We start from the raw sequence: 26,270 nt of genomic DNA on the forward strand, positions 1-26,270 counted from the left end.
CGGGAGGCCTGGAGACACACCATCTATAACGCTGCTGCTGCTTTTGAGAACACACGCAGGATCACTCTCGAGGAGAAAAGACAACGCAGAAAGAATCGCGTCTTGTCGATATCACCTGGAGAGTCTTTCTGCTGTGCCTTCTGCAACCGGACTTGTCTATCTCGCATTGGCCTTTTTAGCCATCAGCGTGCTTGTAGCAAGCGTGGGTAGAGCCCCTCTCAAATCTTCGTTCGCGAAGCCTAGCCATGATTTCACCACTTGATGGTGCCAAAATGTGTTTCGGTAAAAGGAAAGAAAAACCACCCAGAACTTCTCCATTCAAGAATAGCTTTAAAGTTTTCAACTTTAACAACTACTTTTGTTGCATTTCCCACAGATTTTAAATTTTTTAACTTTTTTTTTTTTTTAGTTTTTTTTTTTTTAGTTTTTTGTAACTCTTTACTGCATAGAGAATTGTTTGCTTGTCTTGATGAAATGGACAAATGATAACTAATATAGTAACAATCAGCTTCTTTACAATGTTTGGGGTTTTCTTGTTCTGGTACCAATGTAAAAATAAAATTCAAATATCTTCATCTAGAAGAAAAGAAGCAAGAGACATTGGTAATCACTAGATAAGGTGCTGTTTATATTCTCACAGACACCACTGTAGTGAGTAATTTCCCTAGACTTCATGCTGAAAACATACTAAGGTCATGTTTTTGTATTCCCTGTGTCCTGTAAATGAACTGAAAACACTGATGAGCAAGATCTGAAATGTGACACAGACTTATTTAGAAGGTGTGGGGTTTTTTGTCCAGTACCAATGATGCATTAATCTGAGAAAGGAGTTTAAGGGCCTGGACAATAATTCAAACTCAAAAGTGAGATTCTACTCTTAAAAGATGGTAGGGAAAGAGTAGGTTTTATAAATGCTACCTCTGATAATGGTGTTGCTGCATAGAGCAATGGAAGAGCAGTGCAGAGACAACTTTTACTTTTCTGCTTACTTATAAATGTTTCTCTTCTAGGATGAGGATTTCCTTAATTTAATTTTCAAGGCTATGATGAAGGATTCTTTGAATTCTTCACATCCAGTCTCTTCCGCTGTTCAGTCTTCAGAGCAAATAGAAGAAATGTTTGATGCACTTTCTTATATCAAGGTAACTAAAAATATTTGGAAATATTTGGAAAGTGGTATTATCTATTATCTATTGAAAACATGAATGTGGAATCACAAGAGGTGGGCATGTATTGGCAAATGTTTGGGGGTTATTTACACCTAGCACAAACAATGCAGGATTTCTCAGTAACATTTCTGAGCATCGACGTATCTTTCAATTAGGAAAATATTATGTGTGTCTATTTGTGTTCTTACTCAACAGCTTGGTGAATGCTTCAGCACAAAGTATTATACTCATGAAGCTGTGAGAGGGGACCCAGTAGGTGAAGCAACATATCCAGTTAGACATATATTCTTTTTCTTGTATCAGACTGTAACAAATGCTTTAGAAAGGAGTAATGGCAAAATGTTTGTTGAAGTAATCACTCCTTCTTATACTCTCCCTGCTTTAAAAAAGTCCCAGTATTTTAGAGACTTCCTGGTCTGGAGGCTTGCCTCTGAAATATAAACTTATTTTACTGCATGTCCTGACTGTCTGAAACTTGGTTATTTCTAATGTCTAGTGAGAGTTGAGTGTGAGGCTTATGTTATTAAAACTTCACAGTGCCTCACATAAAAATGTGTAAGAGGAGAAATACCTGTATTTGCAAGATTTTTATTCACAATGTCCCAGGTTTTATATTCTGTGTCCCATGATTTTGGTAGTATAGGAGAAAAGCCTTCTGTATGTTTTCGATTAGCTGACATTTTTTCCATCATTGTTTTATACTTTAATTTAATTAGAAACCATGGGAACAGCTAGTGTTTACAAGAAAATAATCAAATACTAACTCTTCCTCTGCTTGGTGGAATGTAGTTCCCATGACAGTCCTGGTTTGTCTCCTCTGATTTCTTTTTGCAAGTCTCAACTGGTCAACACGTTGTCTGGCATCCTTCAGTAGTGTGAGATACCGGACAGGCCTACGATAGTGATGTGCTTCCTTTTATTTTGGACTCGGTTTTCTGAACTATAAGAACAGAGATCTGTGATTTTCAGTTTACCTGGTGGCCCAATTGAAGCTTCTCTATGTAATTTGAATGGAAATGTTCCCCAAGTGATTGGGTTGGAGTTTCAGTCGATTAGTTCACCATTATATTTGGAGAATTATTTTATTCATTGCTACTAATAAGTATGTGCACATTCTGGATAGAATTGTACCAACCTACACCTTCTAACCAAAAGAGGCTTTGCCCTTGCGTTGTCAGAAATGGTGTTTTCATGGCCACTTTCTGTGTTTCAGAGGATTATGTTGCATAGCTTCTCATTCATGCACGCAGTCTTCATATTCCACTGCTCTTGGCCCTATAGCTTAGCTGGAGCTCTTGGCAATTTGAATGAGAAGACACTTGCAAAGTACTCCCTAATCAGCTAAGGGTGGTCTGTTACTGAACTGTACAACTTAATTTGTTTTGCTGTCCTGCCAACAGACACAGATTGGTAGGTGGCCTCTACATTGTACTGTCTGGAACAGGAATTGTTGTAGGTACTATTTTTAGCCTGGCTGTTTTACAGGCTGTCAGTAAATCTCGCACCCTCAGGTGGGACAAAATCCACCTGCAACAACAGAGTGTTTGTAAGGATATGACAGTAAGAGAAAAAAAGTGGCAGAGCTGTAGTTTAAGCAAGGATGCATGAAGGAGAGGAAAATATGACCATATGATTAAGAAGTTCAGTAAGGGCTATTCCTGCAGTTCAATGATAATGAATAACCAAGCAGCCTCCAGTTTCAGGTAAGATGTTACTCCAAAACTTGGTTTTGGAATGTGTGAGAACAATTCATGGCCTTTTTGATATTAAAACTACTCAGGTACCTTTTCTTGTTGTTTTGTTTTTTGTTTTTTTTTTTTTTTTACAAAACATTTTAAACACTTGTCAAAGTGCAATTGGCCTTCTCTGCTCAGTTCAGTTCCAGCTTACCTATTGTATCTCATTTTTTTTCCTTTACTTTCAGGTTTTTGGTGTAACTGCAGATCATATGACTGTTAAACACTGTCTCATAAGTGCAGTTCTTACCATACAGATGAGTGTTGGTAATGAAAAAGGGCAGTTAGAAGAGACTTATCAGTAAGAAGGCAATGTTTTTCAGATGATGTTAAATAGAAAAAATGTCAGGTTTGACAAGCCTGTTGTATAAGTGTAATTTGAGCCTTTAAAATATTTTTTTTTCCAAAGCAGCTGGGAAAAATTTTCAAGCTGTATTAGTCTTTTTGTAACTGTATTTGGAATTTATGAAATATTTAAAAAATTAACAAAATAGAAATAGAAAAGAATAACAGCTGAGTTTAAGGAAATTATTCAAATGATATTGTTTGGAATAAAATCTGCCAGCTTCTGAGTCATTCTTCTACTGTGAAATAGCTATAATATGCAGATGCTTTAAATGGTTCTGTAACTTCACTTTGCTAATTTATTTTCTTTTTTTTCTCCCTGCAGGGGGCTTCACTTCTTTTGATGCTGAAGCATTATCTCACTAAGGATGTTTTCCGAGCTGGCATTGAGGTATACTTGCATAATCACAACTATGGTACTGCTCGGAGTGATGACTTTTGGGACAGCATGAATGAGGTAGGGATTTTGACCCACTGTTCTTTTCTTTATCCTTTTTTTTTTTTTTAAATTTCTGTAAGAGTGTCATAATTTTTTATTTGTTTCGTTGTTTATGAAAGAAATAGGATAATAGACTGCAGGTCTGAAGTTTCTGCTCATCCTATTCCAAAGTTCTGTCATATAGATATGGAGATCCCTGTAGCTGCTAGGGACTACAGTGAGTATCATCCCGAAAAAGCATTTTGAGTGGGTGTGCACTACCATGCATATCCACATGTGTAGACATGTCAGTACTCTCTAGAATTACGTTAGTAGTGTGTTAAGACCAGAGTGAAAGTAATCAAATGGAGGACAAAATTTGCTTTCACATTATAGCCCGAGCCCAACCTCCACAAAGATCTTGGGTTACTCTAACTTTGTTTCAGTGATAGCTTCTGTTTCAACAAGCGGTCATGGAATTTTAGGAAAACAGATTGTAGGGGGCAGTTTAGTTCAGCTGCTCTCAAATTACAGTGCAGGCACAAGGCTGTGTCTGATTTTGAAGTGGGTGTGTAAGGCTCAGGAAGGCAAGGGCTTGGGCAGAAGAGAGCAAAGACCATGGGGCGCTGGAGTGAGTCAGGGCAATGGAGCTGGTGGAGGGTCTGGAAGGTAAGTCCTACGAGGAGCAGCTGAGGGAGCTGGGGTTGTTTAGCCTGGAGAAAAGGAGGCTCAGAGGAGGCCTTATGGCTCTTTACAACTACCTGAAAGGAGGTTTTAGCCAGGTGGGGGTCGTCCTCTTCTCCCAGACAGCTAGTGACAGGACAAGAGGACACAGCCGCAAGCAGTGCCACGGGAGGTTCAGGTTAGACATCAGGATGAATTTTTTCACTGGGTGGTTAAGCATTGGAAGAGACTGCTCAGGGAGGTGGTGGAGTCATCATCTCTGGAGGTGTTCAAGAAGCAACGCTGGTGTCGTTTAGTTGACATGGTGGTGTTCAGTCATAGGTTGGACTTGGTGATCTTAGAGGTCTTTTCCAACCTGAATGGTTCTGTGATTCTGTGAAGAGAGGATGAAGGTAGAGAGAGAGCAAGGAAGGGGTGGAGGGCAGAAGAGTTCAAGGGAGAAAGGACATCAGGAGGAGAGAGGGTGAGGGAGGGAAGGAGAGTGGAACAGGGGAAGTGTGCAAGAGGGAGTGAATGTTTGCAAGAGAGACAGTGATCCCAACAAGCAAGAGCTGCTGAGTCCCCCCAGGGAGTGTCAAGCTAGTTGTGTAACGGAACAGATTTGTTCAATAAGTATTAAAATAAGATTTGCACAATAAGTATTAAAATCTCTGAAATACATGTGAAGTTCCCTCACGGAAACTGAGTTCTAGACAGGATACTAACTTACTATTTTGCTTTGATTCTTGGCATCTACCTTATGATATTTGAATTTCCACGGAACTGGAGTCTCTTAGTTATTGTCAACTGTCACAGGTGGCTGTAGATTTGTGTGTTTAATCATAATCAGCCACTAGTTTGCCAGCTAGTGATTGATTGTTACTGGTATCAATCTGTGAATCTCTTGTGACAGAGAACTCTTGTGGTGGCACAGTGATTTTTATGAGGCAAAACAGACTTTCCTCAGCCATTTAAAGTGGAGCTTCCTGACCAGCCATCTTCGGTCATACAGGCATAGAGAACACACCACAGGGTTGTATCCACACAGAGTGTCTAGGGAGACCACACAAATGCCTTACATTCAATTAGTGTGAGAACTTAACTGTAGTTAGATGCACGACTTAAATGTTAGTACACCATAGGAAAAGACTCGTCCTCAAAACTTCAGATTACTTGCTTTGGCTGTCTCCTTGGCTCAGAAAAGTAGTTGGTTTTATTATTATTACCCTACTCTTTGCACATGGGATACCTTCAGATTTTCTGCAAACTCAGCAGACCTCTTTTTCCAGTCTTTTGCAACCTCAGTTATCATTTTTTAGGAGTGAAAAATAACTGTTACTAGCTCTAGGATTGCTTCACCCACCTGTATTAGCATTGCTAAGTGAATCACACTCAGCAGGCTTAGTAACATCTGGTGTCAGAGCTCAGTGTGTATTTCCTATTTTAGTGAGAAACAACCCTTTGTATTTGGTGCTCATTTAACAATTACCAAATTCCTGCTGACATCTGGTATTTACTAGCATTATCTGATGGAAGTTACCCTTCTGTGTGCAGGAGTCCACCAACTGGTTCTTTATATGTTTTCTGCTGTTGCTTACAGTGTTTGCTTTTTCCTCTGTCCTTTTCTGGCTACATGTCATTTTGTGACTGAGTCTGGTTTATTTTGTGGGTTTTTTTTGCATGTGAGTATTAATGATGTTCATTTTGTGTTTTCACATAACCTACATTTTCGTATTCCTTGTGGTATTGCAGTGGGTTAGTTTACGTTTGGGGTTTTATTACTTTTGCTTCCCTGAGAAGGTGCCAGATTTTCTCCACTACTTACTTTCCACCATTTTTCACCTATTGCCTCTCCTAATTAAATGAAATGTACTGTCCGTGTTCCTTTGTTTTGGTATTCTTTCTGTCCTGGTATTTTTCTTTTTATACCTTGAATTCCTAGTTTCCCTTGCTTTCTGATGGTCTTTCACCTTCAAATTCTGAGCCAGACTCTCCTGATGAACAGTAAAATCTAGGGAGGCTTCATGTCTGATTATTTTCACTGTTGTTGTTGTGAAAAGTTCATCCATTTAATGAACTAGATAAAGAGTTTTTTCTTATTAATATTTTCCCCCAGTAGATTCCTGAATAATGAAAATTACAGAAACTAGATGAAAGTGAGTAGCTTACATGAACTGCTGTGTTCCTATCTGATCTTTGAGTTGATTGATACCATTATTAGTGCCCTTGGACTCTAGCCAGTGCCCAGGACTGCTTAAAGTTTGTCAAAAGAAGGGAAAAGAAACAAAAATATTTCAGTTTCAAGAGGCCATAACTCTGTCTGGACTTCTTGATTGTTCTCTGTTTTAGAAGTGTACTACATCACTGAGTCTTCCTTGTGACTAAATAAATCATTAGTATTATCATGTATATGTATGGGTATACTTTTCAGTTGTTTCCCATATTTATAGTACAATAGTAAAAACAAATCTATGATACTCAGCAAACTGACTGGCTCTTTTTTCCTTTTGCTTACGTTAACTATGCCTAGGCTGTATGAGTTTGAAAATTCAAACCATAGAAGTGCCATTTTCTTTGAACATAAATTTTTGCATGAATTTTTCGCTTGGCAAAACACACAATCATTTCTTAAGTCTTAACCTGTGTGGAAATGGAACAGAAGCCATCCCTGTCAATCATAGTTGGAGTGAAGATGAGAAAACTGCATGCTCAATAAAAGAAAAATCTGTAATATGGCAGGGAAACTTTTGTATACCTTGCCTAGAAGGAAGAAGAGTGAAATCCATTTCTTGTGTTGCTTTCACTGGAGTTAGGAGCTGCTGTTCCAAGAAGAGATGTCAATAAAATAAATTATTATCAATAAATTGTTGCTAAGGTGGACTATGCACCTATATTTCTAATAATTGGTTTAATTTCAGGTGACTGAGAAGGATTCTATATGGGAATAGAATTATTTCAGTGGAGCAAATTCTAAATTTATTGATGTCTCTGTACAGATTAGACACAAACCTTTCTGCTAGCCTTTGGGTAATGGACAGTGGGTAACATTAATGTAGTAATAATTAAAGCTTGTGATAATAAGATAGAGAAAGAAGATTTAGTCAAGAGTGGTTTCGGGGGAGTACGTAGAAAGTACAATAAAAACTTGTAGTTTTCAAAGTCTCTGAATTTGAAGCTTTTGTTAGAGAGTTGCTTCCCTGGAATTGAAACTCCTATCTAAAGTTTATGGTTGTTCTTTACATAAATAAGGTAGTATTTTCCCATGAAGTTGGACTCTATATGTTGTTCCTGGCTTGAACACAGAACAGTGTGCAGTAAGATGCCGATGAGATAAACTAGATAGAAAGACACAGTAGAGGTTGGTGAAAGTTAAATGTAACTTGAATAATGATATAATAATTTTCCTATGTTCCTGATAGCTCAGGCTAAACCACATTTTTGCATGTTAGGGGACGTACTATGTTTTTCTGGGTATATGATGATCTCTGCTAATAAAGAAATATGTAGACATTATGAAGTACTGGTCCTTAGTGGGGATGTTGTAGCACAAACAGTTCCTGGGAGATTAAAAGAGATTGAAGGTTAAGCTATTCAAAGACTGGTAAGTGAGAGGGGGAAAAAAAGAAAAAAAAACAGTTATAAAGCATATGTAGTTTTTGTGGTACAAACACTGTCACTTTATTTCAATTTCTATTATTCATTTCATAATTAAAGGAGATTTTTCAACCTGAAATAGTCACATAATGTCACCATACCAATAAGGAATGAGGAAGAGTAAGAGGGAGCTTGGGAGCTTACTCTGACTTCCCATTTTTTAACATTCTCTCCACTCATTACATACCAGTTCAACCTGCCTGGTGTTTCCAATTTGTCTTTCCACTGCTTGCAAGGATTCCCTCACTTAAAATAAAATTGTTGCTTATGAAATTTACAAGATCACTGTCAAACTGATTGTTTACAGATGCAAAGTCATGCTTCAACTTAATTGGTAAGTTAAGAAAGAAGTAAGTGTTCTCCATGTGCTATTTTCTTGTTGTGGTTGTTTTAACAGATTACCAATGGAACACTAGATGTGAAAAAAATGATGAAGACTTGGATTCTGCATAAAGGATTTCCTTTAGTCACGGTTGTCCGAAAGGGAAAGACTGTTTCTGTACAACAAGAGAAATTTTTGTATCGCGTGGAACCGGAAAATTGGACATCAGATGCAAGGTTATTACCTTCTTAATACCTTTTATCCATTGAAACCAACTGCAGATATCTGTCTTAAGTCTTGTACGTCTTTCTTACTTGTAATCAGGGGTTTTAGTGTTTTCTTTGAAGGCAGGTAGTAATAGAGAATTTGGCACAGAAATTCACACATTTAATACCTCCCTGAAGGTCCATGTCTGTTTCCACCCAAGCAACTGGTAAGAGTCTGTGACAGCCTTTGTAATCTGAGTTTCCCTTCCTGAAGCTTTAAAGCTTGACATAATGAGTTGGCTTTTAATGCCAAAAGGCAGATCTCATCGGTAAAGGTTTCTTGTAATTTAAGAAAGTTTTATGTGAATAACGAGAATGTGAAGGAAGGCAGGTTGCCGAAGTTTATGTAAGTTACGGATGCATATGTCCTGCTTTAGAGCCTCTGCTGCTTCCTGCCAAAATTCAGTTCACGTCTTGGGCTTTGTTGGAGGAAGGTAGAGAAGCTAGAATCAAAGCTGCTTTGGCTTCAAAATTTTAAGATGGCAGTACCACATGACAACAAATGACTGATTGTATAACAGAGGCAATATCCCTTGTACCGAAACTCAAAAGGAAGTACATATGCAAATACTGAAGAGGCAAAGATGTGGCAGTTGCTGATTTTAAAATTCAGTTTGCTACAAATATAACTTACATTATGAACCTCAGCAGTGTTTTCTGTCACACTAAAAATGTGCAAACGTGAATCCTTTTGGGATTTTGCTGGTCTTATTCAACTGTTTACAGTTTTAACAGGATCTGAGTCCTTTGCATTATCTTGCAGAAAGCTAGACCTGTGAAGGACGTTTATTTCTTGAAAAGTAGGAAGTTACAGGACCCTGTTTTATTTTTGTGATATGGAAGAAAAAAAGCAATGTGTGGTTGAAAGGTAATGGAAGAAGGGAAGGATTGTTAGGCTTAGTAACTTTTCTTTTCTTGTTGATCTTAATTTGGGTCGTACATGAAAAGGTTTTGAAGAAGAGCATTACATGTGAGTCATACACAGACGGGGGTCCCTGTCAAAGTTAAATGAATATGTGCAACTTGTTTCATCCCACTCAAAGTATTTTCTCTAAAGAGCCAAGTCGTTATTATCTTTTTGATCCTCCTTAGCATTTACTCTTCCAGCTTGCAGTTCAGGGAAAGCCTTTGTGGTGTGCAATTAATTATGATTTATATTACCGTGATTTGGAATTCGAGTCTAGTACTTCAATCATTTCTTTTTTCTTTTTTTTTTTTTTTTATAAAATTTTGTAAAATTTCAGGAAAACAGAACATTGGACTGAAATGAAATAATACTGAATGAATTTCTGATACAGCCAGAGGTTTCCTGTCCATATGATTTTGGACAAGCTACTTAGCATGCTGGAACTGAGAAAGAAGTACTAGAAAATGTGCTGTCTGTCAGGGGTCCTTATTGGGTCCGGTGTGATTTGAAATCTTCATCAGTGATGTACATAGTGGGATCGAGTGCACCCTCAGCAGATTTGCAGGTGACACCAAGCTGAGTGGTGCAGTTGATATGCCTGAGGGAAGGGGTGCCATCCAGAGGAACTGGACAAGCTTGAGAAGTGGGTCCATGTGAACTTCAGGAGGTGTCATAGAATGCTAGAATCTCCTGAGTTGGAAGGGACCCACAAGGATCATCAAAGCCCAGCTCCTGGCCCTGCACAGTACAACCCCAAGAATCACACCGTGTGCCTGAGAGTGTTGTCCAAACGCTTCTAGAACTCTGCCATGACCGCTTGCCTGGGTAGCCCATTCCAGTTCCCAACAACACTCTGAGTGAAGAACCTCTTTCTAATTCTAACAGAAACATCCTCTGACACAACTTCAGGCCATCCCCTCAGGTCCTGTCACTGGTCACCAGAGAGAAGAGATCAGTGCCTGCCCCTCCTCCTCCCCTCACAAGGAAGTTGTAGTCTGCAGTGAGCTTTTCCCTCAGTCTCCTCCAGGCAGAAGAAGTGAAGTGACTGTAGTCACTCTTTGTGTGGCTTTCTTGCTCTCCAGCATCTTGTTCTCCAGTCTGTACATACACGCAGAGTTACCCCATCCCAGGTGCAGAATCTGCCACTTGTTGTTCAACTTCATACAGTTGGTGACTGCCCAGCCCTCCAGTTTGTTGAGGTCTCTCTGCAGGACCTCCCTGCCTTTGAGGGAGTCAACAACTACTCCCAGTTCAGTATCATTGGCAAACTTTCTCAGTAGGTTTAGCAAGACCAAGTGCAAGGTGCTGCAGCTGGGCCGGGGCAAGCCCTGGTGTGAGTACAGGCTGGGGGATGAAGAGCAGCCCTGCAGAGGAGATGGGAGAAATAGTGCAAGTAGTGTGCACTCACAGCCCAGAAAGCCATTTGTATCCTGGGATGCATCAAAAGCAGCATTGCCAACAGGGCAAGGGAGGGGATTCTGCCCCTCTGCTCTCATGAGACCCCACTTGGAACTCTGCATCCCGCTCCAGTGTCCTCAGCGAAGGAAAGATATGGACCTGTTGAAATGAGCGTAGAGGAGGGCCACAAAAATGGTCAGATGCATGGAACACCTCTTCTTTGAGCACAGACGGAGAGTTTGGGCTGTTCAGCCTGGAAAACAGTAGGCTCCAGGGTGATCTCATTGCGTTCTTTCAGTACCTAAGGGAAAGATGGGAACGTACTTTTTAGCAGGGCCTGTAGCAATAGGAGAAGGGTTAATGGTTTTAAACTAAAAGAGGGTAGATTTAGGCTAGATATAAGGAAGAATATTTTTACAACAAGACTGGTAAAACAGTGGTGAGGTTGATGCCCCATCCCTGAAAACATTCAGGGCCAGGCTGGATGGTGCTCTGAGCAACCTGATCCACCTGAAGATGTCCCTGCTCCTTGCAGGGGTGCTGAACTAGACAATCATAAAAGGTCACTTATCAACCCAAGGTATTCTGTGAAATTTACCCACTTCTCAACATGATGGGAATAAAAAAATAATTGCTGTTCATGCTGTGCAGTTTTTCATTTACCGTAATTCTGATTATACGAGTGAGATTTGCACTTCATTATTTTACACAGCATTCAGTGGTTCTAGCATTATATATAAAAATGCTTAAATTAAAAAAAAAAACAAAAACCTTCAAGACAGATAATATGTATGTAATATGTTAGTAAATGTTTGTTTTCCTTTGCAGTTATCTGTGGCATATTCCTCTCACTTACATAACTAGTAGGTGCAACTTTACCCACTGTACTAATGCGTTTTTACTGGATCAAAAGTCAGGTACGTGACTTAAAGCTTTAGTAACAAGTTACTTAAGTGTTGTAGATTTATGTTTTTTCTTAGCACACCCTTGTGTAAGGTCTGAAGGTGAATACATACAGAGTGCAAAACAATTCCAAAGATCTGGAGGCAGGCACTGCCAGTGTTGTCATCATTAGAGAGTTAGTTCCCTATAGCATTATATGTACAAATAAATGACAGCAACTGGAACAGAACCACAGGTTTGAAATTTGTAAAAGCCTGAGCTCTTTTCATCAGGGTGCATACAGAAAATCTCTCAAACTCTCCATCCTTTAGAGAGCAAGTAATGTGAGAGTAGCTCTGCCAGATTGGTGAAATTTCAGGAAATGAAGTTCCACTGAAATACTACTTATTTTATTTAATTGTGTAAGAAAATATTTTACCTGGAATATATGAGGTTTTTGAGAATGCTGTTGTTGAAGTTGAAACCTTTAGATCTTTTCACATACACACTCTGGTTTTGGTGCAGTGGTTAATTTCAATCCTAAATTGCTAGTCTATGGGACCTCTTTCATTCAGCCCTGTTTTATTTTTTTACCAATTAAACAGCTACCTATAGAATTTTATGTAGTGCTAAAATCACCTTGGCTCAGGTCCTCAGTGCAAGAAGGACATAGATCTGTTGGACCAAGTCCAGAGGAGGGCCCCAAAGTTTATCAGAGGGATGGAGCACTCTTGTGTGAGGAAAGGCTTATAGAGTTGGGTTTGTTCAGCCTGGAGAGGAGAAGGCTTTGCAGGTGACCTAAAGGGGCCCTACCAGAAAGATGGGGAGATATTTACATTGTAGTGGCAGGACAAGGGGAAATGGCTTCAAACTGAAAGAGAGCATGTTTAGATTAGATATTAGGAAAAAAAATTCTTTACTCTGAGGTTGGTGAGACAGTGGCACAGGTTGTCCAGAGAAGTTGTGGATGCCCCATCCCTGGAAGTGTTCAAGGCCAGCTCTGAGCAACCTCCTCTAATGGAAGGTGTCCCTGCCTGTGGTAGGGGGTTGGAACTAGATGGTCTTTAAGGTCCCTTTCAACCCAAACAATTCTGTGATTCTGTGATTTCTTTCCACTGACATATGTAGGTTTTTGCATTTGATTGAAGCTGGTCTGACTCATGACCTTGCATATGCTGATGTATTTCCTTCTCTCCCCACCATCCCCCTGTGCCATTAAAGTTACTAAGCAGTGCATTTAACTGGGAGTTATATTTAATTCATAAACCTATTTCACACCTCTAATATTTGAAATAAAACTACACAAATTTTAAATCAAGTTTTTAGAGTTGATCTTGACATTTTCACTGTTTGCTGATTTTTACAAACTGCCACCCCTCTAAAGTTACATTAGACATACTAAAAATAAGGTAAATAATTTTGCTTTATGTCATTCTGACATTGATTTTACAAAGTCTTCAAGCTATTCTTATTCTTTTTCATTTGAAATGGAGTTTTTAGAAAAAAAAGGATTACAAATTATCAAAATGGAAAAAGAAAGCTCTTTAACTGAATGTGTTCTAGATCCTTTTAGAACAAGTAAGTAAGTTGCCTGATTTCGTCATTTTTGTCTCACTTTAAATGGCCCTGTTGGTAGTCTCATGTTCATCATAAGAATTCCTCATTCACTGTAGAAAGTTGGATGTGGAGGATATGAGAGTAGGAGAGATGTACAAAAGGGTTTGGGGTAGAATATTTACTAAATTTCAAAGGCCTTGTAGGTCCTGTGCAAATTGATGGTTTTGCAAGTCATTATGGAATCAACTGAAAGGAATAACTTTCTCCCAAAGCCTCTCTTCTTGTGTCCAGTTGACTCAGAAATTATAGTGTGACCTTTCATCTACTTAAGGCCATCTCCATTTCTCCACTCCTTTATATGATACATGTAACTACTATTTGTCTGTGAGTGTATATATCTATATCTGCATTTATATGAAAGTGGGTAAGAGAGATGGGGCTGTTTGAAAGAAGGGCTGGACAGGAGAAAAATTATTGCACCAAGTAATTATCTGCATGGATGCAACACAGTGCAGGCTGTGATGCTCTTCATTCAATCAGATGGAGGAAGGAGGAGGAAGAAATACCATCTGGAATTCTTGAGCCTTCTTGTGAAACCTCTGTACTATCTGTTCCTTCGTCATAGTAGGGGAAAGTAGTTGGTGTAAAAGAATTTATTTTCTCTCTGGATCTAGTCTGTTTCATAGACTTGGATTTGAACAAACAATTGTTGGATATTTGTTTCTGCTGCTAACTGGTTTTCTGTCCATTAGCTGTCATTGAACTTCCAGAAGAGGTGGAATGGATAAAATTCAATGTGGACATGAATGGCTATTACATGGTACACTATGCTGAAGACTGGAAAACACTCGTTAATCTGTTGAAACAAAACCACACTGCTTTGAGTCCTAAAGACAGAGCCAACTTGATCAACAATATTTTCAGCCTTGCAGGGTAAGACTTGCATACTGGGAAACATATTAAATATGTGTAAAGTTTTTTGAATTCAAAGAAGATCATGTTTAGTTTCTAGAGACAACTGCTGTAGATAAGTTTTTAGTTCAGTCTTTTTTAGCTTTGTTGGAACTGTTCACCGTTCACTACTATTTTTTTCAAGTTCTTTCGCTGATGCTTCTCTATTGGTACTAGATACTGCCTGATATTATCTGCCTGTGTTTTATAGCATGATCTATTTATTTGCATTACATAGAACCACACAGTAGCTTCTGTTTCAGGAAGAACTCTTTTCTTTAGTAAGTGATCATCTGCTTAGCAGACTATTTTTCTGTACTCTGTCAATGAATGCTCCACCTAGAAAAGTAAGCTATTTTCCTCTCAAATTTTTCCTGGATCTCTCTCATGTCTTTCACCACCACTGTCAGAGCAGGTGAGACTGAGCATTCTGGATGATCTCTTTGGATGCTGCTAACTGTATCAGATATTGTGATAAACGTTTTTAGACATCATTGCCACACTTGAAGGCATGTTAATGGCTATTTCTGCTTTTCTGCAGTCTTACTGAAGTTAAAATGCGAAAATCTCTACATGTAAATGGTTTGTTACGTCACTCCGTCTATTCACTTGTCTCTCTGTTAATGTAATATAAAGCATCACTTCTGATCTTGTTTCAGGGAGCAATTTTGTTTTATAATCCATTAATATGTTTCTTTTAATTGACCCAAAGTCTAGGAAGAGTGTCTCTGGGAATGGCCTTTGAGCTGATTGATTACCTTAACAAGGAGAGCAGCACTGCACCGCTCACGCAAGCTTTGTCTCAGCTGAGTCACATATACAACCTTTTAGACAAAAAGGGTGAACAACAACTGGCAGCACGAGTCATGGTATGTCTTAGCTTTTTGTAAATTGTAATTTGAAATAATTAGCTGTGAGGTAGTGTAATGTAGTTACATTATCTTTTTAAGTGTTGACTATTGAATGTATGCAGTAATTTCACTAAGTTGGATGGGGATTCTGGAGAGCTGCCAGTCTTGCCTGCTTTTGTTAATGATCTCTTACTGAAATGCTACATTTCTTGGACCGGCTTCCTGCCCTCCCCCCATTTCCACACCATACCCACACGGCCCAAAATGTTTTGTAGGAAGTGTAGTGCAGTGGGAACACAGTGGTGTCTGGGCTTATCTTACAGTGCCTATAAAGATCAGTGTAGTACAAATATGTAGTTTGGCAGAGTCCCTGACATTTTTCTTGTACAGTAAAGTTATCCACAAATATTAGAGTGATTGGAGATCTAATTGCTATGTGTCGAGGCAGGGAAAAAAAACAAAACTATTTTCTGTAAAAATAGGAATACATGAATGGTTGTCATTGTACCACTCCAGTTGTGTGATAGGTTAATACAATATAGCGCTACATACTTAGCAGTGAAATCAATACTGCAGTCTCAATTCTTGGTGAGAATGTTTTTCATTTCTCTGTTTACCTTCTTATTATGAAGCTTCTCTGTATTCATCTACTGGTTGAAAATACTCCTTGCTGCTTTACACTGTAAAACGTCAGTAAAGGGGTCAGTAAGGAAAATTATTAAGTTATTAGATAAAATAGCAGATGTTTTTTCTTTACAGTAGATATGGATAATCAGTGAATACTTAAGGAAACATAAGAAATAAAAAGCACTGTTATAACAATTTTCCTTATTTAGAATTATTTCAAAGGTTTTACGCATCTGCTGTGATAAACAGCCCAAGCTGGCTGTGGTTTGCAGTGCAGTGTCTGTTGAGGTCATTTCTAAGTTCAGGACTCTTCAGCTGAGGTGTGGTAGCTGGTCGGACACCTGGCTGTGGTTTTGGCAAGTTGCAGAACTGCAAAACTGAAGGGTGCTCAGCCTGTAGGTAGATAAAAGTTGTTTCTTTGTGCTAACCTAAGGTATTATTAACTGTCACTTGGTGAAGATAAAAGCAGTTAAACATACAGAACTTGTAGTTAGTTGAGATGGTGAGCTGATTACAAGCAAGTCTGAACCATGGCTTGAAGAATAGTCTTCAGTTTCCATGTGCCCATCTTTCAGATCTGTGTGGAATCGGATACTTATTCCTACAGATAAGGAATGGCAGGCATGTCTAAATTGGAATAAACAGATGAAAAACTACTATGTTTAGCTTTCAAAGTTCTAAATCTTGACTTTTGCTTTTTCTTTTTTTTTTTCTTTTTAGACTAATTTAGTGTGTAGAAAATCATTTTTGGAGGAATTAGCTATTGCTGGTAATTTTCTCCTCTTTTAGCATAGGATAGAGCACTTACTTGGAGATAAAATCGATCAACAGCGTTGGACAGATGATGGGACCTTGTCTGAACGAGAGCTCCGCTCGACACTGCTAGCTTTTGCCTGCACCCATGATATAAGAAACTGTACAACAACGGCCACAGAGATGTTTGAGAGGTGGATGAAGTCCAATGGAACAGTAAGGTACCACAAAAACTGAGCTTCAAGTTGTTTTATCTGTCTGTTTTCCTGTTAGATTGCTGCTGGTTTATTGGGGGAAAACACCACAACAAAGAGAACAATCAAAAAAAAAAAAACAAAAACAAAAAACAAACCACCACACCACCACCACCGAGTATTGATAAAGCACTTCGTTCTGTCTTGTACTGTTCCATATGTAAAAATGGTTGCTGTTTTAAGATGAGAAGGACACTGTGCTAGACATTGTCTCCACTCTCTTGAAGTGTGACTGCAAAAGCATCCAGAGATTGCTTCCATCTGCATTTCCTAAGCTGCATGCTGAATGAAGGAGGATTACTTAGCAGCAATGTCAGAGCACACCTTTTTATCTTTCGGAATTAATTCTGTTCGGGATTCACATGCATTTTGAGCCATAGAAAATTACTCTATTTTTGTACAGTTGAGCATGTTTTCATGTGACTGGCATGATTTTCTTTTTCCTAGTGAGTTAAAGTATTAGACCAGCATGAATTCAGTCCAGCAAACTTTAACAATTGCTAAAGAATTAAATTTCTCTGAACAGAGCTATCTCTTTCAAGTTAATCCTTTAATTTTGTGACTTTTTTCCTTATTTTCTCAGATGAGCATTTTTATATCCCCTTTTTTTGTTTGTTTGTTTTGTTGCTTTTGTTTTTCCCTGTAGTCTGCCTAGTGATGTTATGAAAGCCATATTTACAGTTGGAGCCAAAACTAGTGATGGCTGGGAATTCCTCCTAAAGATGTACTCCTCTTCAGTTTCTGAAGCAGAGAAAAGCAAAATGATTGAAGCCTTGGCCAGCACAGAGGATGCCAGAAAACTGATCTGGTATGAAGGAGACAAAAAGTTGTATGCTGTGTAAATTAAAAGCATTAAAAATCTTCTTCGCAAAGTGCATTGTCTTTTCTCTGTTGTTGAAAAAATTTCTGACTGCTAAAGAAAACTCATCCTCATGTTTAGCACAGGCTTCCATACACATGAAGAATCGATATTTTTCACTTAAAAATAATTTATGTAACAGAGCAGCAGAAAAGACCAAATTCTAAGTATGTATTAAGAGAAAAAAAATTTAACTCAAAGACTTTGCCCTACCAGTAACACAGAATATCAGGTTAAAAAATGCAGATTGTTCTGTAGAGCCTTAAAAGATTTATGACCAAAATAATAACTGGATGGGGTATTTTTTTTCATTTGATGTCTTTTGCTCTTCTTTTTTCCTTTTTTTGGATGCAACTTGACTTTACATTGTGCTCCAACACCCCTCTGTAGACCAGTTCTCAATACTGCATGGAGGACACCAAGTTTTCCTAGTTTATTCTTCAGCTTTCCAATTAACTTTTCAACATACTATTTTTCTTTAACAAGCTTTTAGAATTTATTTCACTTTTTCCAACAGTGATGAAAATTCAGGTACTTGGTTTAGAGGTAAGGTCACTCTCATTTCTGGAATTTAAAGCGAAGTAAGTACAGTTGTTATGAAATGTAGCATTGCTGTGTTCCAGATGCCAGAAGGTGCTTGTTTGATGTATTATGTAGTCCTTTGCCATCTAATTGAGAACTGTTAGAAAAAACATTTTAAAATATTAATTTTTTTTTCCCTCTCTCTTTTCATATGCTTTGTCTCCTAGGCTAATGCAGAACAGTCTCGAAGGAGAAGTCATCAGGTCACAGGAGCTTTCACATATCATAGTAACTGTTAGCCAGGGTTTGCCTGGATATTTGCTGGCCTGGGACTTCGTCAAAGAGAACTGGGAAAAGCTTACACAAAAGTAAGGCTTTTGATGCAGTTGAAACTTCCAATTCACAGTGGCAAAAGCACCTGTTGGTTTCTTTCCAGCATAAGACATTAAATAGTTGCATTCATGTAAGAACATTCGTATTAAAATTGTAAATCACGTTTTTAAATCTGAGTTTACAAATAAAACTTGCCACATAAGCTTTGTAGTCTCACCAGTCACTGATGGGACTTTGGAGCTTCCTAGAACCCCATAGTAATTCTACACAATATTGATTTCAATTTCTCTTGAAAGGTTGCCATCTCTAAGGTGATTGTTTTAGTTGCAGGATGTTTATGTGGATCAAATGTGTTTAAAAGCAGACTTATGGAATTAATTCAGCATTTATTTTTTTATGCCTTTTACAGCACTTCCAAAACCAAATAACCAAAAATCTCACTTGCTTCAGAAATACATGTTCTTCCTAATTTGAAGGGTACCCAGCAGAAGAGCTGGCTCCCAAGTCTTCAAAAAGCTAACAATAGTGGAAACCTCTCTGTCTAAATCTCAGCTTTGACTTGAAACAATTTTACATTGCTAAAAAAGCTTCCACTCAATGAAAATTTCTGCTCTATCAAGCTCTTCAGTTATGAAGTTACAAAGTTCCTTTGCTTGAAACAAAACCTGGTTAGAAGTTGAATTAATGTAGAGCTTTGGAACACATACCACAAAATACAAATCTTTGTATTCATTGTGTTGTGTCCTCAGTTCTTTACTGTTTGATTTGTGATAAGAGTTTGTCAGTTTTCCATGGCTTTTGCTCTGAAGTTCCGTGTATTTCCTTTGAAAAATAAGATATGTAAGCTTGAATTTGTGCTTCTAATTATTTCCCACTACTAAACAAAAAAGGAGAAATAGAAATAGAAAAGAATGTGTAGGTATACTGAACCTGCATCTTAAAGTCTCTCCTATTTTAAAATATTTGTTTGTCTTTCAGGTTCCACCTAGGCTCATATACTATCCAGAATATCATTAGTTGGTCAACTTCTCAGTTTGCAACAAAGCCGCATCTACTTGAGGTTGGTGGCTTAATCTACCAGAAGGGGTTTTTGAGCAGTGCCAGTGCTGATGAGGAAAATGATGAGGAAAATGCATGTTCAGCTGTTATTCATATCCTTGAGGCCCTTCTGCAAGGATACATGCACCTATTGCTTTTCTATTTCACACATGGCAAATATATGCATAAACACATGAGAGATTATTTACTGAGTCTGTGACAGAGTCGAGTTGTAGAGTTGAACCCAGTTACCGGTTTATATGGTTTTGTTTTCCTGTTCACTGGAACGCACTGTCTACCATCATAAATATTTGATCCATGTACAGTTTTGGTCTAGATTTTGCAAACAAGGTATGCTTTCTGCATCTCTGGAACGGGATACTGTGCCGTAACATTTTCTTTGTGCTGTTTTTAACGTCAGCAATACCAAGGAGTTACTGCAGGAGCTAAGTATTGGCTGAGAACTGGTGAATAGCTATTAGAAAGCTCTTGTCTTCCCTAGCAAGGCCTTGAAGTTAGTATGTCAAGAATAGTTTAAGGCTTAGTCTAATGTTTTTGTTCAGATAATTTGGTAGAGGTAGTTGTTTGCGGTTTGATCTGTAGTGTTTTAAGTGTTAGTACTGACAACTATAATGATGAGTGGGTGTGGGGACCATTCCAGAATGCTGAAGAGGGTTGCTTGCAACAACCAGTTCCTTTGTCACAGAGCAGGACTCCTTTTTAGAACTCTAAGTATTGTCTGTTGGCTTTGTGAGGAATTTGATAAGTGAATGTCTGTTTATTGGTGAAATAATTTATTGAAACCAAATGAGTTACTGCTGCTGTATCCCTCAGAAATGCTTTCCTTACATTTTGGGATCTCCTTTGAGAGGTATGCTTTCTGCATAGGTGCAAATGATTCTCAAAAATGGATTTTCTGAAACATATATATATATATATATATATATATATGTATATATATATATAGCCTTTGCTTCTGAACATGTTTGTATGGCCAGTATTGAGTTTAATTAAGATTTTATCTTTCTTTCTTTTGATATGCAGGTGAAGTCATTTTTTGAGTCAAAGTCAGAGGAGAGTTCTCAACTGCGTTGTGTAAAAGAAGCAATTGACACAATTCAGCTCAATATCCAGTGGATGGAGAGGAACTTAGCAAAGCTGGAAGAATTGCTGTAGTGCACATAATACTGTGGTGTGTCAGCCATTTAGGAGCTCTGTGAACAGTTACTGTGTTTCTTTTGCAAAAGCCAGGGGGAAATCAGGCATCACTGCTGCAAACATTGCACTATTACGGAGTCTAGATAGCTCAGGGCATGTCTCAAATAAATTGTTATTTTCCTTGAAGCATTTTTGAGCAATATGTAAGTATTTACCCTGAAATGGTTTTCATCTATAGATCAAATGTCTGCACAAAAGATTAAATATAATTTTATATGTGAAACTCACACCCTTTCCTTTGGAGTTGTGTTGTAGTTTCTTAGCAGTGGATCAGTATTGACAGTCAGGTCAGAAAGAGGGGGTTACCATGAACTATTACTTCTTTGCAGACTCTCATTGAGCAGTAATTTCTTTTTTTTTTTAATGCAAAACTGTATGTGGTTTCCACATTTGTAGATATAGAAGCTATTGTGAGACAAAATGGTATTTCAGATACGTAAGTAGTAGTGAATCTTAAAACGTATACAACTGAGGCAAAATAAATGCAATTCCAATTTGATTTAAGTTTGGACTTTTTATTTTCATGGTGTTCATTAGGAATTACACATGCGAAAATAAATCTCGTGCTAATAGTATACAGTTTGGTGTATAAAGTGGCTGGACAGTAATCTGGAGAAGAAGAAACAGATAGCAAAACCAAGTGTTTTCAGAGGTAGGATTTCCAGAGGCAGTGGTGTGACCTTGGAACTTTTACTCTGAATTTATCAAGATAGTTTTGAGAATCTCATCACGAATCACTGATCTTGAACTGATTTTGCTGTATTGGTCTCTGACCAGCTGCACAAAATTGTGCTTTTTCCACGTTGGTTCATCTCTTAGACTGACTACTGAATTATGCCCTTTTCACTACTGATTTTTAATTTCACTCCTTGTTGCAGGGGGTTTGCAGTTAATAGTTAGGTCAGTCACTTCATTTGTGTAAACTTCTGGTTTTTCATTGCCTGATAACTTGCAGATCACAGTATAATTTGTGAACATTGCTCATTCTTCATGACGTTAGCTTTAGGAAAGCTTCTAATTTAGATTTTAATTATTTGCTTTTCTATTGTTGTGAAAAATCCTCTGAGACAAATCCTCGGAGTCTTTTACAGAATGGGAACTAAAACTCTGTTGTGCTACACTAGAAAGCTAAAATACCTGCAGTGCAGTCTGTGTCTTTCAAAAATAGTGAAAAGAAAATGTTTTAAGTAAGACATATATACAACACACGGACGAGTAAACATACCTTTCTATCCAGAGATCTGTTCTATTCATTTCACTACCAATGTGTCTTCTATGGACTCATGCAAGCAGCTTTAGAACTGTTATTAAATTAGGGAATGAGAATTGCAATCAAGTGTATTCTTGGGAGTTTTTGTACTGTTATGTGCTATTGCTTTGATCCCTCCTTTATTTTAAGTCTTTGAGATCTTTACAGAAATATTGTTTCCATCTTTGCATATTTTTATATGTATAAGTGTATATATGTATATATATATATACATATATATATGTAATCTTTTTCTTCCTGATCACTTCTTAAATTAAATGAGAAGTCAGTAGTAAAATTCCACTATTCTGTCCCTTCTGTCTCCTCATACACATTTTACTTAATCCCTGGCCACAGTATTGAGTCTTACAAAATTTAAAATCAAAACTGTGGAAGAGGATCCCATCTTCCTCCTGATTTCTGCTGTGGAATTTTAAAATATACTATTCAGATGCTTTAGTGATAATTATGAAGAAATAGTATGGAGCTGAGTTTTAGACAGCAAAGTATACCAAGAAAATCTGGAAGATGGGAGAGGTTGTTTAATTTTACTGTTAGTTGCATATGCATACTTTAGTGTGTCTGTTGTAGAGGTTTTAAAATTATTTTTCTGTCATGGAGTCTCCAACCCTATTAAAAAAATTGTACAGGAGTCCTCTTTCCCTAAGAAATGCTTAAATGTGGTTCTCCCTTTTTGAGTATACTGGGAATTGATGCAGACTGAAATGGCACTAAGACCTGGTGCATGGTGGACAGCCTTTGCTAGCAAGGCTCGTGTTCGACATGGGCTTAGGGCAGGGCGAGGGTGTGAAAAAGAGTGGCAATGCAAGACAAAGAGCAGAACCCAAGGGTTAGGAGGGCTGTGAAAGGTAAGGTTAGGTAATGCTGCCAGAGAAAGTTGGGTGTCCCATTAGCTGGGTTCTTTTTAGGATTAGTGAGAGGGTTAAGCTTAGCCACAGGTGCAGGACAAAAAGCAAAGCCACAGTGTTTGTGGGGCTGTGAAGGAACAGCCCAGGGGGAGCATGAGGACATTCAAAAGCTTTTTGGCCTAGACCATGAAAAATGAGAGCCTTAGCTGGCTCCCTGCTGGAGCTGGGGTCTGGTAAGGGTTAATACAAGAGAATTAGACATAGGTACAAGAGAGAGCCCCACAGTATTTGTGGGGCTGCAAAGGAGTTGCAAAAGAAAGGTGAGGGGTATCAAAGCTTTCAGATTCTGCCATGTTTTCTAGGGATCCATTGCTGGTTGAGTTTGGGATGGACCTGTGCTTCGCATAGGGTTGTGATCATGTTGGTGACCATTACAACATACAAGAGCAAATGCTGAGACCCACTGTGAGTTTGACTGTGAAGGGTCTGCCAGTGGAAGGTGAGGACTGCCAGCACCTCTCAGTCCTGGCTGCTTCTGCTGGGAGCCCTGGGTGGGTGGGGTGTGCGTTGGAGCTGGACCCTGGCTGAGGCTGAGGTGGTGGGTGAGGGTCAGGCAGCAGAGCAGCTGCAGAGCCCCGTTGTTAGTGGGGCTTTGAAAGAGCTGGTAAGGGAAGCTGAGGGCCAGAAGCTTTCAGTCCTGGCTGTTTCTCTATGAGAGCCCCAGCTGGTGAGTCAGTTTTGAAGCTGAGCTCTGGCTAGGTTTGTCATGATGTGGGACGGGATTAAGAGCTAGAGCAATCACAGAGCCCTGGTGTTGGTGGGGCTGCAAATGAACTGTCAAGGGAAGCTGAGAATGGCCAAAAGATTTCATTTTCTCCCACTGCTCTAGCCTGTCCTACCAAACTGTACACCAAGCCCATGTCCAAAACAGAACCTTGCTAGCAATGACTCCCAAACGGAAGTCCCCTGACACAAAAACAAAAAATGTAAAAAACCAACCAAACAAAAAACCACAAAAAAAGAAAGGAAAAAGACCAAGGGGGAAAAAAACAACCAAACAAAAAACCCCCAAAACCCCACAAAACCCCCAAAAAACCAACCAAACAAACAAAAAACCCAACCAACCAAACAACAACAAAAAAAATAGTGCTATTGACCACAGCAAGTTTCAGTCTCCAAATGTGACACGTGCAGGACTCAGTAGATATCACTTGGCCATAGGACATGGCCATCAACAGCAAAGGCCCTCAAGAACTTGTAAGGGTGAAGCTTCTTCAGCTCAACAAAGCTCAGGCTTCCCTTGGTGAAAGCACACTTTCCATGGAAAACTTAATTTTTCTCTGCAAAAACCAAAGGCTGAGAGCTAATGCCCGCTTTGCCAGAAATACCACAACCAGTTAGGTTGTAAACACCACAAAAAAAAAAAAGCTTAGGCCTAGAGACTGTTACAGTTGCTTAGTTGATTTTCGTGTCTCAAGCAAGGAAACAGTGTCACAAAGTGGTTTTAAAAACCCCAGTATGCGGCTTTTTGTTGTTGTTGTTGCTGCCACAAATTCTGTAAGAGTTTCTGATGACAAGTAAAAGCTGGCACAGCTTTCCCAGACGGGCTGTGCATGCCCCATCGTGGAACTGCTCAAGGCCAGGTTGGATGGGACTCTGAGCAACCTGATCTGGTGGAAGGTGTCTCTGCATGTGGCTGGGGGCTGAAACTAAAAGACCTTTAAGGTCCTTTCCAAGCCAGACCGTTCTGTGGCTCTGACTCTACTTTACCCCTCTCCCCCAGCCTCCAGAGGCCACCACCGTGCCCAGATCATGGAATCAGCCCCCCTGTGACATCAGCCCCGGGGCTGAGGGCACTGCGGGCAACTCGAATGCTGCGGGCACCTTGTTGCAGCTCACGGGCTCTCAGTCCTTGCAGCTGATCTGTGTCGCTGGCAGCGATGATCTTGCTGCGCCTGCTCCTCCTGCTGGCCCTGTGCGGGGCCGCACACGGCAAGTGCGGGTAAGTGGCCCCAGGCTCTGGGGGGGGAGCCAGGACAAGCTTTAGGGGCTACCCTGAGGGTGCCCGCTTGTCCGCTGTGGCTACACCAGTGCTTCCCAAACCCCATGTGGGAGCCTCAGCTGACCTCGCCCGCCCTCGGACTGCCGGCACAGCTCATCTCCGGGGCTGAAGCAGACACAGGGGCAGAGGGACACAGGACCCACGGGGTCCCCTGGCCCTGCTGGCCGTGCAACCAGCGCCCTGTGGGGAGGGCAGCCTGCTGCCCTTCAGCCTGAGCAGCAGCCAGCCCGGGAGCAGAACAGTAATGACTTTCTGCTTACAGAGAGATCTGTGGGCTCTGGCCCATGCGCTCCGCCACGCGCATCGTGGGTGGTGTTGATGTCCAGCCAGGAGACGGAGCCTGGGCTGGGATAGTCAGCATTCGGAATGTCTTGACAGAAGAGTGGACTAGGCATATCTGTGGAGGGACCCTCATCAGGCCGAAGTGGGTCCTCACAGCTGCCCACTGCTTCCTGGATCGCAAAATGTAAGTAGAACTACCGCCCCTGTAGCTCTCCTTTCCTCTCTGCCTTGGGAAGCAGAAGGCAGGGAACTGCTGGGCTGCCACAGCTCATGGCTCTGCTTCTTCTCAGCCCTCTCTCCATCTGCTTTTCAGTCCCCTCAGTAGGTGGGCTGTGGTGGCTGGGGCCACCAGGATTGGTGAGATGGGTCCTCACGTGCAAGTGCGTCGGATCAAGAAGGTGCACATTCACGAGCTCTACGATGCCTATGTCCTTTATGACATCGCTGTGGTGGAATTGCAGCAGCCCATGGAGTGCACCCCCTCCATTCAGCTCGCTTGTCTGCCAGGTCCCACCGTCAGGGTGTCGCGTCAGCACTGCTACATCGCTGGCTGGGGTGACACTTATGCAAAAAGTGAGTTCCCCAAAAGAACCTGTGCCCTGAGGGCAAGCTTGGTACACTGGGCAGAGACAGGTGGGGCTTCCTGACAGCAGAGGCCAAAACCAGGGTTGGGCTGTGGAAGGTTTGCCTCTGGAGGGATGGGATGAGCCTCCTCCCCAAAGCCAGACACCAGTGACACAGCACTCCAGTGCCTCTCCAGAGGCAGAGCCAAGCCCTAGGGAAGGGCTTCATCCCCAGACAGGGCAAGGGAATTGCCAAGGAGCTGCTGGGACCTCATTCCTCTCTCTGCTCACAGCTGTAGGTCCACAACCAGTTGTCCTGAAGCAGAGCGGGGCACTCCTCATTGATACCCAGCTTTGCAACAGCAGCGATTGGTATGGAGGGAGAATCCAAGACTACAATTTGTGTGGTGGTTACCCAGAGGGTGGCATGAGCACCTGCCAGGTGAGGAGCGTGCTAGCAGTCATTCAGCCCCCAGCAGTGTGGGCAGCACTGCCCAAACACAGTTCAGCGTGTGCTTTGCT

General features: G+C 40.1%; 2 protein-coding genes across 3 annotated transcripts in view; both read left to right on the forward strand.

Annotated features, from left to right (window-relative positions):
- LNPEP (leucyl and cystinyl aminopeptidase) overlaps nucleotides 1-21,499 on the forward strand; it is a 58,727-nt gene extending 37,228 nt beyond the window's left edge. For both annotated transcript variants that reach the window (XM_027882632.1, XM_027882631.1), the window contains 11 exons: nucleotides 1,011-1,142; nucleotides 3,576-3,707; nucleotides 8,383-8,543; nucleotides 11,707-11,795; nucleotides 14,070-14,250; nucleotides 14,981-15,137; nucleotides 16,536-16,720; nucleotides 17,400-17,561; nucleotides 18,362-18,502; nucleotides 19,446-19,527; nucleotides 20,550-21,499. In XM_027882632.1, coding sequence (XP_027738433.1) covers nucleotides 1,011-1,142; nucleotides 3,576-3,707; nucleotides 8,383-8,543; nucleotides 11,707-11,795; nucleotides 14,070-14,250; nucleotides 14,981-15,137; nucleotides 16,536-16,720; nucleotides 17,400-17,561; nucleotides 18,362-18,502; nucleotides 19,446-19,527; nucleotides 20,550-20,681 — 1,554 coding nt within the window. In that variant the 3' untranslated portion in view covers nucleotides 20,682-21,499. The remainder of the gene's footprint in view (nucleotides 1-1,010; nucleotides 1,143-3,575; nucleotides 3,708-8,382; nucleotides 8,544-11,706; nucleotides 11,796-14,069; nucleotides 14,251-14,980; nucleotides 15,138-16,535; nucleotides 16,721-17,399; nucleotides 17,562-18,361; nucleotides 18,503-19,445; nucleotides 19,528-20,549) is intronic.
- Nucleotides 21,500-25,187: 3,688 nt separating this feature from the next.
- The window catches only part of LOC114056934 (acrosin-like), a 1,964-nt gene continuing 881 nt past the window's right edge, over nucleotides 25,188-26,270 (forward strand). The window contains exons 1-3 of the mRNA XM_027882599.1: nucleotides 25,188-25,369; nucleotides 25,511-25,758; nucleotides 25,790-26,190. Of these exons, the coding sequence (XP_027738400.1) occupies nucleotides 25,188-25,369; nucleotides 25,511-25,758; nucleotides 25,790-26,190 (831 nt within the window). The remainder of the gene's footprint in view (nucleotides 25,370-25,510; nucleotides 25,759-25,789; nucleotides 26,191-26,270) is intronic.

This window comes from Empidonax traillii, unplaced genomic scaffold, assembly GCF_003031625.1.
Source record: "Empidonax traillii isolate 1590-97213 ecotype Southwest subspecies unplaced genomic scaffold, ASM303162v1 scaffold108:size1079785, whole genome shotgun sequence".
NCBI classification, from domain to species: domain Eukaryota; kingdom Metazoa; phylum Chordata; class Aves; order Passeriformes; family Tyrannidae; genus Empidonax; species Empidonax traillii.